Below are 13513 nucleotides of genomic sequence, written 5' to 3'. Positions count from 1 at the left end.
CAGAGTGTGCTTTTGAAATGGTTTGAAATGAATTATAGGTGCTTTAACCCTAAATTTTAGACAACAAATCATTTTGGAGGAAGGAAGAGAGGAAACAGCATGGCTTCTAATCTGCATTCCCTCTTGCAGGGCTGAAGGTGTAATGAGAACAATGGCTCCTGAAAAGCTGCTGAAGAGTATGCCAATATTACAGGAACAAATTGATGCACTACTTGAATTTGATGTATGTATTGAAGCTGACCTAATATTAACACTGGGCAGTGACTTATACATGATGCATTATTATGAACACATTTCATCTTGTAGGTAATGCTTTACTCATCATCCCTTAAGGAGGGCCAAAAAATCCCCTTTTCAGTGTTCCACTATTGTGGCCAAGGATGCCCCTTGCCCATATGTATGAAATGTAAAGATGTTTTGGTTTTGTAGAGAGAGAACTTGGAGTTCCATCTTCTGCATCAGTTAGGAGGAAGAAATGGACAAAGCAAGGAGACTGAACACTCTCTTTTCTGTCTCTCGGCAACCAACTTCTTTTGGGGAAGAGGGAAAACCCCTTTAAAATACCACATGTACATTGTATGGCTTCCTCAAAATCTTCATCTGGTTTTCAGATGTAAATTAAGTTAACTAAAGTTTAATCTAGATTGTTCATAGAAATAAGTGTGTACAATATATTTATGATGTCATGAATGTTGGCAGGATTGCTTTTCTGACCCAAGGATGAAAACAGGAATCAGTTGTTGTAAAAGACACAGTGTAACATTTCAAAGAGGTTTTTGAAGGAATTGGTTCTTCTGTTGTTGCTGAGCAGCAAGATGCACTTCGAGGTGGAGCCCACTACAGCTCTCAGAGGAAAGGCTTTGAAGTATGTCTCATTGTGCCTTCCATTCCTTAAATGGCATAGGAATTGTGAGAATGCTCTCAGAAGAGGAGATATTTTTAAGAAAAGAAAGACCTTTTAATAAATGAGCACGTATTTTCTTCCCAAGTTAATGTGAGAAAGGATCTTGACATCGTTAGTCCAAATACATTATCTCATACACTATTAATTTTTTGTTGAGCTCTTCGGTAAACTGACCATCTTTTGTCCATTTCATTAAAACTGTAAACAGCATCTCTGCCTTCCTCTTCTTCGTGAGAAGTGAAGGAGACAAGACTAAGATATTTACTGTTGGTGTGGATACTCCTCTGCTGTAGTGGATTGTTATGGAGTGGTGAAGAAAGCAATCCTTGATCTGCTAACCAAAGCTTTTGTTTAGTGTCTTAGCATAAAAAATTCAGTGCTTGATTCTGTGTGTAACAGCACCAATTACCTGGTGTAAGCCAAAATACTTGATTGCATTTGACACTTCCTTTGTAAATAACTGATATTTTATTTGTAGGTTCATCCAAATGAACTGACAAATGGTGTCATAAATGCTGCATTCATGCTTCTGTTTAAAGATCTCATCAAACTTTTTGCTTGCTACAATGATGGGGTTATTAACTTACTAGGTAAGTAACCTGGCTTTTATTTCACATACTGTACGTGAATGAAGAATCAGTTTCAGATCTGCTTCAGGTTTTTTACTTAACTTTCATCAGTTACACCTTTCTTGACTCATCTAATCTGAAACAAGAGAAAATTTTCAGCTGTACCCTCTTATATTAGTGTTTGTCTGAGGCTAGATCATCACATGTCCTTAAAAGTGTGTAGATAGATACTTTAAAGACAGTGACCATCTCTGTGCTTAAAGAAATGTGCAGTGCTGTGTGAGCATGTGTAATATGTCCTGCAAAGTTAGAAGCTTTTGCATTTTTAAGATGCCCACATCCTTCTGTTTTATATCACAGAATCAATTAGGTTTGAAAAGACCTCTGGGACTGTTGAGTCCAGCCAATGACTGTACGTCACCTTATCACCATAAGATATCACCATGGCACTGAGTGCCACGTCCAGTTTCTCCTTAAACGCCTCCAGGGATGTGACTCCAGCACCCCCCTGGGTAGCCCATTCCAATGTCTGATAACCCTTTTTGTCCAACCTAAACCTTCCTGGCACAGCTTATGACTGTGTTCTCTTGCTGGTTGCCAGGGAAAAGAGACCAACCCTCACCTGGCTATAACCTGCTTTCAGGTAGTTGTAGAGAGTGATAATGTTATGTGATAGCCTTTTATGAAGTAATACACTCCTGAGTAACATTCCTGATCTGCCTGAAAGTATGACTGCCAAAACTGGATCCCCTCCACAGCCCTACCTACCATCAGCCTACAAAGTGTAAAGGAGGCTGTGATCATGTTCTGAAGCTCAGGCAGCCTGGTGTGATCAGCAGCATGGGTTGGGCATAAAAATTCAGTTGAAATTTCACTGTCTACTGCTATTTAATGCGTAAGTTCAGGTTGAAATGTGTGGCAGCTGTGTTTAATAATGGACATAAATGGACTTTAGAGACCTACTTAAGTGAAAAAATTACAGTTCTTTGGAGTGGAGACAATTTGGAGAGGACATATATTAGTATATGTTTAAGTATCCTTAATGATTTTGAACTTTAAGTTGGGTAGCTATTTCTCCTGTTTACATTGTGGTGTTTAAAAAAGTGGTTGGCATCACACACAGTGCTGTGGCGGGCTGGGGTTCAGTTTTGTTGTCTATATAATTGTTCAGCAGCTCATCAAGCCCAACTTCTAAACTACTCTAGGTGAGAGATGCCACTAGATTGATGTCCAAATAGTAAATGGTAATGTAGTGTCATATTCTTGATACATGATTTTTCTATAAATGAGACTTGCTGATATAAGACCTAATGTAAGACATCTTGACTGAAATTTGCTGCATTATTTCTTTAGAGAAATTTTTTGAAATGAAAAAGGGACAATGTAAAGATGCTCTTGAAATCTACAAACGATTTCTAACTCGAATGACCAGAGTATCAGAGTTTCTTAAAGTTGCAGAGGTGAGTGGCTTTCGGTCTTCTGGAGGCACTTAAGTATTTTGTGATTTTGTTTGTTTGGTGGGGGATTTTTGTTTGTTTTGTTTTTTGTTTTTAGTACCACATGTAAAGTATTAATTGCGCTTGTTAAGCATTGGATCCATTGGATCCATCCAAATGGATCTGGATCTTGGATCTGCTTCTTTAGGCCGTGTTGTTAATATGGTTTAGGACTTCCACATGTCTTCATGGTGCAGCCCAACTCAGCTTTCCTGGTTAAATTTACAGATGACATGACTTCACATGTTCCAGTATTTTTGAGAAATGCTGTGATAAATGTATACTTCTAGGACAGGGTTGAAAATTAGAGGAAGATACAGCAATTTGGAATAGAAGCATGCAGATTTTTTAAGTCTGGTTTTTTCAGTCTGTGCAGCCAAGTTAAGTGTAATGTGAGATTTTCCCCGTTTTGTTCCTTGTTATCATCCTCTTATGCGGATAATAGGAATATTACATGGTTAATTAACTCCTTTGCTGGATTCTCGTTTGTGGTGGTTGGCTCTTTGGCACAGGGTGCACATTTTCCATGTTTCATACTTCATTATAATGGGCAGTAGTAATGAGCTGAATAAAAAGTTTGTTTCTTTGCTAATTCACTTATCTACGAAGAAGCCTGGTAGACTCCTTGATGACTTGTAATGTCAGATATGAATATTGAACTTGAGGCAGTAAAGTACTTCAGAGACACAGGTCAGCTTTTCGAACAGGAGTTATAGTGACTCTGCTTCAGGATTACGAGGTGCAGTGGAGCTTGCTCTTCTGCAAAAGCTGAACTGTTAGCCCCTCTGAAGAACCGTATTGTGAAGCAACAGGGCTATTAATAGCAGATTGCAGACTTAGACCTTAATTTGCTGTCTCCTGAGACAACATTATATGACCGGTATATTTCAGTACAGAGTATGAGTTTCATGTGTGTGAAATCAAGCTCCATTTTCTTATCCTTTTATATTAAACAGGTATTTAATCTGTTGGAAAAAAACCCAAAAACTGCTGCAGGTTGTTGATGGTAGCTACTGGAAAGATGGATATGTCCTTTCTAACTTTGTAGTATTTTTCTAAAGACAGGTTGCATTATGGCTTGAAGAGCAGTTCTACTCAAAATTAATGCCTGCTGCAGTGGAATAATGCACTTAGATTTTACCTTTACTCTTTTATCTCCACAGCAAGTTGGAATTGACAAAGGTGATATCCCTGATCTTACACAGGTAAGCTTCTCTTGAAGTCATTTTGGATTTGTGTAATAAGTAAAAGTTCTCTGATTACGAAAGCACACCAGGAATGCAAATGTTGGTGAATTTGTAGCAGCTAACATGCTGTACCTGCTGGTCCATTTTAAGTATCACTTGCAAATTGGCCTGGGTGCCTGGCTTTGTGTTTAATGTGAAGAGAGTATTTACTTAGAGGAGGAGATCCATGCTGAAGAGTTCACCTGTGGCAGTTTCGATGCCAGTAAAATTGGAACAGAAGAGCAACCCAAACTACTTAGCAGCTGCAAACCCCAGCTGTTCATATAGGTTTTGTTCGTGCAGTTTTTGGTAGCCTCTTGAAAGCCTGGTGCAAATCAACATCAGAATAGTGTCTGTCTCAGTTAAATGCCACTTAAAAATTCTGAAAGTGAGACATTATCAAAAGGTGGAGATTAATCTTTGTGGATTTCAGATACAATGGAACTATAAAGTGTGGCCACTCTTTCAGCAGACAAAAGCAGCATGTGCAATACCAGACCTAATCTTGAAATAGCTGGCACAGTATCTTCCCCTAACTGTACCTCAGGGGCTCTTTTTTAACACAGTGTAGTCAGTGATGAAACAACTTCTTCCAGGAGAAATCACTGGGAACCGAGTTAATGAAATACACTTTATAAATTTCTGTGGCACTTTTATCTGCTTCTGCTTTTGTTGCACCAGCCTGTTCTGTGTCATCAGTCAGTGCTGCACTTGCTCAGCAGCACCTTAGTTACTGCTGCTGGATGGTCCCTCCCACCCCATGAGCCAACACTTTAAAATAGAACAGTTCTTTTGGAAAGAAGGGTCTACAATGATCATCTCATCCACTTCAGTCTCTGCTGAGGCATTCCCTCACAGCTATGTTCTCCCAAAGGCTGCTTGGGACTCACTTGCTAAGGCCTGCCTGAAACATGCTGTACAGTTTATGTATAAGACCTCAACAACATATATCAGAGAGAAATAAATAAAAGGTGAATAATTAAACTGAATTTAAGCTAACAATTAGTACATAATTCTATGTAGTATCAATGGTATACCTAAATTCCTATAGCAAGCCATGACAATAGTCAGTAGTATTCTGCAAGAAGTTGGTTGTGTTGACAGTCTGTGCATACATAGTCTGTAAATCTAGACAAGTGTACCAGTAGTTTAATTCAAGTTGATAGTTGTCATCTTTGGACTTTTTAGTTTGGCTGCAAAGTTTTGGAGGCTGAGAAGGCATCTTAGCAGCTAAAAACCTTGGCTCATTTTTATTTACTAGCATTTCCTAAGGTACGACAGTTTAGCCCCTAGTAGCTAGTGGGGAACCCATATCTAAGGTTCCAGCACAATGCTGACTGGTAGATTATCTAATGTTAAAGCAGTATCTAAAAGGAATTGAGAAATGTTCAGGGTTGCAAATTGGGTACCAGATAGTATTTCTTTTCCAAATTGTTGCATCTGGGTAGGAATTTTCTGAAGGTTCTTTTATGAGTTCTGTTTCATAGGTAAGTTTTATATTACCTTGCTGGTTTTTAAGAAACCTTTGACTAATACATTGGAAAGCTATCTAAAATGTCTGGAGGGAACTGGTAACAGTAATTCATGCAATCCTTTTTTTCTAATTTTTTTTTGAACATAGCTTTTACTTACATGTTAAAGTCTCACAACATATATCTTAAAATATAGCCTTTTAGAATACATAGAAGTCTGAATCTCTTTGGATTTTTTTAGTTTGTTTTACCTTTCTTCTTTGACTTCCTGCTGGAGAATTCTTATAACTAGGTCACTTGTGTTTAACCAACTCTTACTATGCTGAAATGAATTAAAAGTTAATAAATATGCCTGTAAAAGCAGGAAGGTCAAGATGTCTCTTCATTGCTTATATAAGTAGGACGTATTTAAACTCAAGCTGTCGTTTAAGATTATTTTGAGCGTTTTAAATTTCTGGGTGTGTTAAGTTACTGGTTTTAATGCTGAAATCAATATGCAGGCACTGCAAGTACACAGCTGTGCATTGGTGCTAGCAGGTGCTGTGTATCCTGAAATATCTGATTCAGCCAGCCAGCTGGTTTTTCAGTATAGGAGCAGTGGATAGGCTGTTTCCAAGCATCACAAACTGACTTGTTTGATAATTACGTCTGCCCTGAAATTAAAGATGTCATTTATGAAAAACATCATAGGTATTGCTGTCAGGAATTGTCATTGATCTGAAAGAGACTGATAAAGAGAATTCCCTGTTTAGAGACTGATGAACTGCTGAACTTGTAACCCTGATGAAATATTCAATTATTATATGCTACTGCGTCTCTCAAGGGTTTCTTCCCTGCTTTTTGATCTTCTAGGAGTCTAGTTATCCAGACTCTATTTTTATACTGGAATAGCTAAGCCCAGTGTGCATTTACAACTACTTATTCTATCTGCCACTGTAACAGCAAGTGCCTGTGGGTATTGACTGCTGACCACAAAAAGTTTGCTTAAAATAAAACCTAAGATCACGGATGCCTGAAAAAGCCTGTTTTTTTTATAGATGTCTTAAATAGCAATCTTTCTGCACTTCAAGCTAGCTGCACAGTAACCTGTGCCAGGGTACCATTTTGAAAACAGCTATAAGGTTTTGTGATGTTGGGAGTCTTGAGCCAAAGATATCTCCTACTGGAGGTGTTGGAAAGGACTTTGTTTTGTTTAGGCTGCAAATGCTTTCTAACCCTCTGGTCATGAAAGAGGTGTTGGGCAGTCTGACTACAAGCAAAACTAAGTGTGATCTTGAACCTGTGAATCGTAAAATCAACCCTGTGGATGCCTGTGCTGTTGTCAATGTTTAACACTGATTTAAAGCATGATGAGCAGCACATCCCGGATTTAGGTGCTTCAGGTGCTGCGTAGTGGAGGTAAAAGTTTTCTCTCTGCAAATTTGGATGCAGTAATTTATTTTTAAAAGCTGGCTTTGCCTGAATACTTCTAGCATGGAAATCCACTGTTCCCACACGTATGTAAGTAAAGTGCATGAGCATGCACATTGTGGACTTCAGGGAAGTCAGTGCTGGATTTCAAAGTAGGATTAGATCACTGCAATGCTTTCAGGTGTGTATCTTTTTCTTCACTTTCAAGGCTCCCAGCAGTCTCATGGAGACCCTTGAGCAACATCTAAACTCACTGGAAGGAAAAAAACCTGGCAACAAGTAGGTATATATGTTGTACCATGTATCTAGGCAAAACAGAGAGAGTGTGTGATTAGTTGTTGTTTAGGTTCGCCTCCCTCAACCTCCTTTTGTCACTTACCTAGAAAATACGACTTTTCCTTTCCTTTACAAAGTCATCTTAATGGCAACCTTTTCTTTAATTAATGGTGGTGGGGGAAACACACAAAACAACTAGATGCTTTCCAAAATGAGCTAAAATTACTTGAGGAAAACTAGAAGGAAGCGGGGGTTTGCCTGCTGCTAGGGCTTTTATCATCAAATGTATTTCTTTTCTAATGGTTTTGCGTCTTCATAGTATATACTTGCCATGGCTAAGTTTAGGAAGGATTAAGCTAAACCTCTGTTTTCTCTTTTACTGTTGCTATCCTTGCAATTTAGTGAAGGGTAAGTACATACCTTTACATATCACTTGCTTGCAGGCAGAGTTATGTGTTTTTTTAAAAGATTTTCTTGGGCACTTAGGAATAGATATTTTCTTTGAGCTAAGCTAAACTGTTCTTCGCTTTTATACATAGTAATTAAGTTATTTTTTTGTCATTTCTGTGATTAGAAAATCTGGAAATCTTCTAATCTGTTCTATAGCTCCTAGGACTTATCCAATTCAAGAAACTTATGGAATGGTTGCTAGTTCAATACTGGTGCAACTTTATCTTCAACTCCTTCTTTCATCTCTTAGATCAAAGCAGCTCTAAAAATATGTAGCAGTATTTTCATATCTCATAATGAAAGCAAACAAATGCACTGACGTGCATTTTAAGTTATGATTAAGGCTCTGTCAGTTACTGTTAGTGTGATTTTTGTGCATGTGGGAGAACTTTCAGCTTGAACTTTCCAACTCACTGTTTTCATACTTTTAAATGTAGTTATTTTCAAGTAACTCTGGCTTTCTTTAAAAGAGTGCAGACTTTGAAAATTTGCCGACACACCCTCAGAAGACTTATGTTAGATAATTGCTTCAGTATTGGTGGTGTTCTGCTGCTGTTGCATGGTTTTCTAATATGGTGACATCTTGCCCCAGTAACTCTTTCTTGCTGGGTCCTGTAGGCCCCAAAGCAAGATATTTGCATGCATCTCTGCATTTCCTCCATGTAGTAGAGGTTATTTAAAAGGCAGAATAATCCTGTGGTGCCAGTTACCTTAAAAGATTAGTTTAAGATTTGAAGGAAAATTTGCATTTGTTGTCTAAAGTGGTACGTGGAAGTTTGAGAAATGTAGAGGGCATACAATTGAAGAGATCTTCAGAAAGTTTTCATGCTCGAGTTTTGGTCTTTTTGCAGCGGTTTTGATGACCAGAAACATAGTTTCAAAGCTGTACTTACCTGAAAACTCCATTTTTTTTTTTCTAGATCTGGGGCTCCTTCTCCTCTGAGCAAGGTAAATACTGCCAGTTCCTGTACTAGATAATTCTTGTTCAGGTGATATGGTTTAGAACATTGTAAGGAGTTAAATTTCCATCTCTAAATACACTTTTTAGCCTTTGGCACCTAATTGACAAAATTTTGTCTTTTAATGGCTTTATAAATAGTGGCCCCATAAGAGCATGTCACTGATCTGAAGGGCTGCATTGCTTGTACCAGCACCAGTCAGGATGCTAAGGAACTTCACCTGGATGTGATGATTACTTCCTGTGAAAGCATAAAATATACACATATTTTTATCTCAACTTTTTTTTCTTTTTTTTCTTTCACTCCACCTTAATTCTCATGTCACCAAGAAACTTGCTCCAGAATGTTTCTCCTCCAAATCCTTCACTCCTTCATTCCCTCTGCAGCTCTTTAGGGGGAAGTTCTGACTCTTCTAAAATCATATTCATGTGAAAAGCCAGGAAGAAATTTTTCATCCAGTATATCTTGCTTCAGAAATGACCTTCATTAGAGAGACTGCTGACTTTAATTTAAAGCAAGAGTTGCCAGTGAAAATGCCTTGGTTTGAGTGTCAGATAAAGTAATGAGCTTTAGTTCAGTAATAGTAGCTCCTGGTATCCCTGGAGCATTGCCAGGTGCCATAGCTGTGTCTCATAATGGGCGCTGTGGAGGAAAAACTCAATAAAATTGTCTGAATCTAATACAGGGAGTTCAATGCTTGATTCTAGAGAGAGCTGTTAAATTTCTTTCTGAAAAGTTCTTTACTAAAAAACCCACAACAAAACCAAATGAAAACAAAAAATACAACCCCCTCAACTCTCCTGTTTAATATGAGATGTTTAAACACATCTGCCTTGATGCATATGAGGGACTGGGACCATTATAGTCTCAAACCTTTCTAAAGCATTGAGGAGAATCTAGAAAGCTTACACCTATCTGCTAGAGTTATGATAATGGGTTGGCAGTAGAAGAACTCAGGAGAAAACCTCTTCAAATTTGCTGTTCTTTTTCCTTCTTGGAAGTGGTCAGAACGCAAGCAGTACTAAAATAAGGACTTGTTAGGAAAAGGATCTCTCTAGCATGTGAGATGCTGTACCAAAGCTTACAGTATCTTTTAGAATTAAATTGACACTCTACAAGGTAACTTGAGTCTTCAAGTTCACAGAAGAGTTGCAATATACTCTCCTGGGTGTCTGTCCTTGCCATACTTGAAGTATCTTTGTCCAGAATTGGAGCAGCTAATGAAGCAAAGTCATAGGATGAGCTGTGTTTTGTATCTTCCCAAGGACTTAACCCTGAGCATTGTTGATGGCTCTTTAAACTCTCTTCTGAAGGTTTACAGACACACTTTTAACTGGTTTCTAACCATTTCTCTTCTCTCACAATTACTGTGGTTAGAGTACTGAGGTGCTGTTGTGGACAAACAACTGTTTCATTCCATAGACAAAATGAAGAGTCTGACAGTTATAGAAACAACTCCTTAAGAATAAACCTTGTAGAATCCTTTTTCTTCTTTGGAGTCACCTGGCAGTTTCTCAGCTCTACTGCCATCTGAAAATGTAGCCCAGTCTTCTGTAAATTCTTTCAGAGGAGAAAACACCTCACCATAAAAAGACTTGATGTCAAAATTGGGTTTTTAAAGTATGTGCATCTCTGCATGAGTTGGCTGGGGAGAAATGCTGGTATATTGAATGTATATTTAAAATATTTCTCCAGTCTTCTCCAGCCACAACTGTTACATCTCCTAGTTCTACTCCAGCAAAAACTATTGATACATCTCCTCCAGTTGATCTTTTTGCAACTTCATCTACAGCTGCTCCAGTCAGGTAAGTTAAAAAGTATATTTGAGTTACTGAACTTGATGTAGGTACCAAAGTCATACTTGTAAGTGGAGGCTCCCGTAAGAGGCTTTGCTGATTTTACAAGTAGTGTATGTCAGTTTCCAAAGGGGTACATTATTCTACCAGTACAGATTGCAAATAAACTCTAACAACAACAACAAAAAGAAAAAAAAAAAAAACCAAACCCAAGAACCCCCCCAAAACAACAAACAAACAAACAAAACCCCCCACAAAAAAACCCACAGAATTGCTGTACAGAAACTTTTAATTGGATAGACTGAAGTAATGTGCAAGTCCAGAGTAGTCTTTGCTGACCTTCAGAATTCTTTCTAAAACTGCTGAATTAATATTCCATTTTCCTTCTTTTCAAGTCAATTAATGAAGAACAAAGATAATGAACTTCTGAAGATTCAAATAAAAAATAAACATTTAACTATGAGAAAATCTGAACCTTGTTTTCAAGTCAAAACCAGAACAAAACACTGTTGCTCATTGTAAAGAGCAGAAGTGATTGAACTGTCAAGATGTAAAAACTCTAAGCTTGAACCAAGAGTCTGCAAGATGTAACTAATTTAAGTGTCAAGTGAAAAACTTCACTGAAGAAGGAGCTTCGACTGTTGGTTATTTAAATGTTCTAGATGAACAAGATCCAGTTTCCTAAGTAAATACGTGACTGGCTTAATCCACAGAAGTTTTGCCAATTCTCTTCTACCTAAAAGCCAGTTCATTGCCTGGAAACACGGGTTTCTAACATGGCACGCTGAAATTTGGAGGTAGAATGGTGCTGGTTTCAGTCACAACAGCTATTTTCTTTGCTTTTAGGGACCACATGGAATTTTGAATTTTCTGTTTTGCGTGTTGGGTGGGGTTTGTTTTGGTTTGGTTAGTTGGGTTAGGGTTGGAGTTTGGTGGTTTTTTGATTGGTTATTTGGGATTTTTTTTAAAGAATTTAAGTTTTATAGATCTGTTGTAATGCCATTATCAGGAAATGGAAGTAAGTTAAGGTTCCCATCCTGGGTTGTAGCATATTCTTGGGACTCACTACACTAGAGGTGCTTGTGGCCACTGCTCTAATCCTAAAGCCTGAAATTTTCTCTATTTCATCCAGACTAAGATTGATTCCTTAATCCAGTCATGACATTTAAAAAAAAAATTGATTAAAATGGACAAATTCCTTCAATATTTAATGTCTTTCTTCCTTTTCTTGGCAGCTCTTCCAAACCATCCAGTGATCTTTTGGATCTTCAGCCAGATTTTGCTGGTACTGGGCAGGCAGCTCCAGCACCTGCTCCTGCAGGCGCTGCTGCTGCTCCTGCTGCTGCTGGAGGCACTTCATGGGGAGGTAGAGAAACCTCACTATCAGCATCCCTTCTTGCAGTCTCCATCTCCTTGCCTGGCTGAACTGAAATCTGCCTCTTTGCTAGCACAGGATGTTCCCAACTCACTCCCAGGCTTCTGCTGACCTGACAGCCAGGCATCCCTCTGCAGCACAAGGCTACTTCTTCTTTCCAGGGATATGCATAATAGTATAAGCTGCTTATAAGGGCCTGACTGCAAAGCTGAGGGAGCCAGGATTATGTGACTAAAAGTGAGCAGGAAGGGGATGGATGAAGATGAGCAGGTAGGGTAGGCACTTCAAAACAGAAGAACCAGAACTGCTAATGTGCTTATTGGCAAGTTGGGGGCAGAAACCAGGTCTTCTGTTCCTGGAGCAAAGCCCACAGATCCATAGAAGGAGGAACAAAAATAGCTTTAAAAACAAAAATGAGTATAAAGCAAATGGCGGCAATTTAGTTCTGCTGCGAGTGTGATTACCTCTGATAAGCCTTAACATATTTTGATAAAATACCTTCCTTGTGTGCTTAGAATATTAATATGGAAATAGAAGTAGACGGCTAACTGCTTTCAAGCAGGAATAACTAATCAGCTCTCTGAAATCTGACCCTGTTGTTCCAGGCAGCAGTAGCAGCTGGTGATCTGGAGTACCACAGTAAATGTATGCAGTGCTCACTCTTGTCCTGTTAAAACAAGGAATTAGGCCTGTAAATGTGATTTAATTTACACAGTTGTAAACCCATTGTGGTGTAATCTTAAGAGATCCTGTGTGGCAGCTTAATGAACTCATCAGCCCTCTCCCGGCAGGAATGCAGCACTGAGTCATGCTGACTCTGCTCTCAGTGCACATGCTGGGTACTGGTGGCTTCTGCAGTCCCTACTTCTGTCCTTAGTTGTAGTTCATTAAAGATGACACCATATTTCAGCCACTTCATTATGAGAGGATAGCTAAGGCAGTGATGTAGACATTGTATTGCATATTCCAATTTAATCTGTTGAATTAATTTTTTTCCCTGCAAATGTCGATTTTATTAACAGAAGGATAATCTTATCCAGACAGCAAGACTAGAGTCATCTATTTTAGGGTGCCTGTGACTAATTATTCTGCAGTACTTTGATTGCATCCTATTTGTCTTACTTGACATTGCCAAGCACTCAAGCTTTTGAGATGTTTGAAAGAGCATGAAAGAGCTAACTTTTTTAAGCAGTTGCTCATTCTTGCAATAATAGAAATACAAATAATTAGCCCAGTAATATTGTGAAGTATTGATTTGCATAGAAATTGAGAGCTGATTTGTTGTTGGGGTTTTTTTGTTGTTTTGTTTTTGTTTTGTTTTTGTTTTTGTTTTGGGACCAAACATCCATAGTTTGGAACTTTGGTGTTTTTATTCTTCTGAATCACTAAAAACTTTCAAATTGACTAGTAATGCACTTAGTCTTACTCCATGGCAGGAAAGGACAGCTAACTAGTTTTCAATGGCCAGAATTGTCACTGCCCTCATCAAATATACTTCAGTCTTACCTTTCTGAATAGCATTTTGGTAACTTAGTAAGCTTCAGCTTTGTCTGCTTTACTGCTGGCAGCAGTCCAGATAT

The 13513-nt window shown here is 38.4% G+C and overlaps 1 protein-coding gene across 2 annotated transcripts in view; it reads left to right on the top strand.

Annotated features, from left to right (window-relative positions):
• The window catches only part of SNAP91 (synaptosome associated protein 91), a 63707-nt gene that overhangs the window by 23744 nt on the left and 26450 nt on the right, over positions 1 to 13513 (top strand). The window contains exons 6-13 of one of the 2 annotated variants that reach the window (XM_066315088.1): positions 130 to 223; positions 1383 to 1494; positions 2827 to 2933; positions 4133 to 4174; positions 7286 to 7356; positions 8724 to 8751; positions 10458 to 10567; positions 11794 to 11924. In XM_066315088.1, the coding sequence (XP_066171185.1) occupies positions 130 to 223; positions 1383 to 1494; positions 2827 to 2933; positions 4133 to 4174; positions 7286 to 7356; positions 8724 to 8751; positions 10458 to 10567; positions 11794 to 11924 (695 nt within the window). Of the gene's footprint in view, positions 1 to 129; positions 224 to 1382; positions 1495 to 2826; positions 2934 to 4132; positions 4175 to 7285; positions 7357 to 8723; positions 8752 to 10457; positions 10568 to 11793; positions 13212 to 13513 lie in introns of those variants that run through there. The other variant, XM_066315087.1, reaches the window with a different exon arrangement.

This window comes from Sylvia atricapilla, chromosome 3, assembly GCF_009819655.1.
Source record: "Sylvia atricapilla isolate bSylAtr1 chromosome 3, bSylAtr1.pri, whole genome shotgun sequence".
Taxonomy (NCBI): Eukaryota; Metazoa; Chordata; class Aves; order Passeriformes; family Sylviidae; genus Sylvia; species Sylvia atricapilla.
This window is presented reverse-complemented; position numbering and strand designations above follow the sequence as displayed.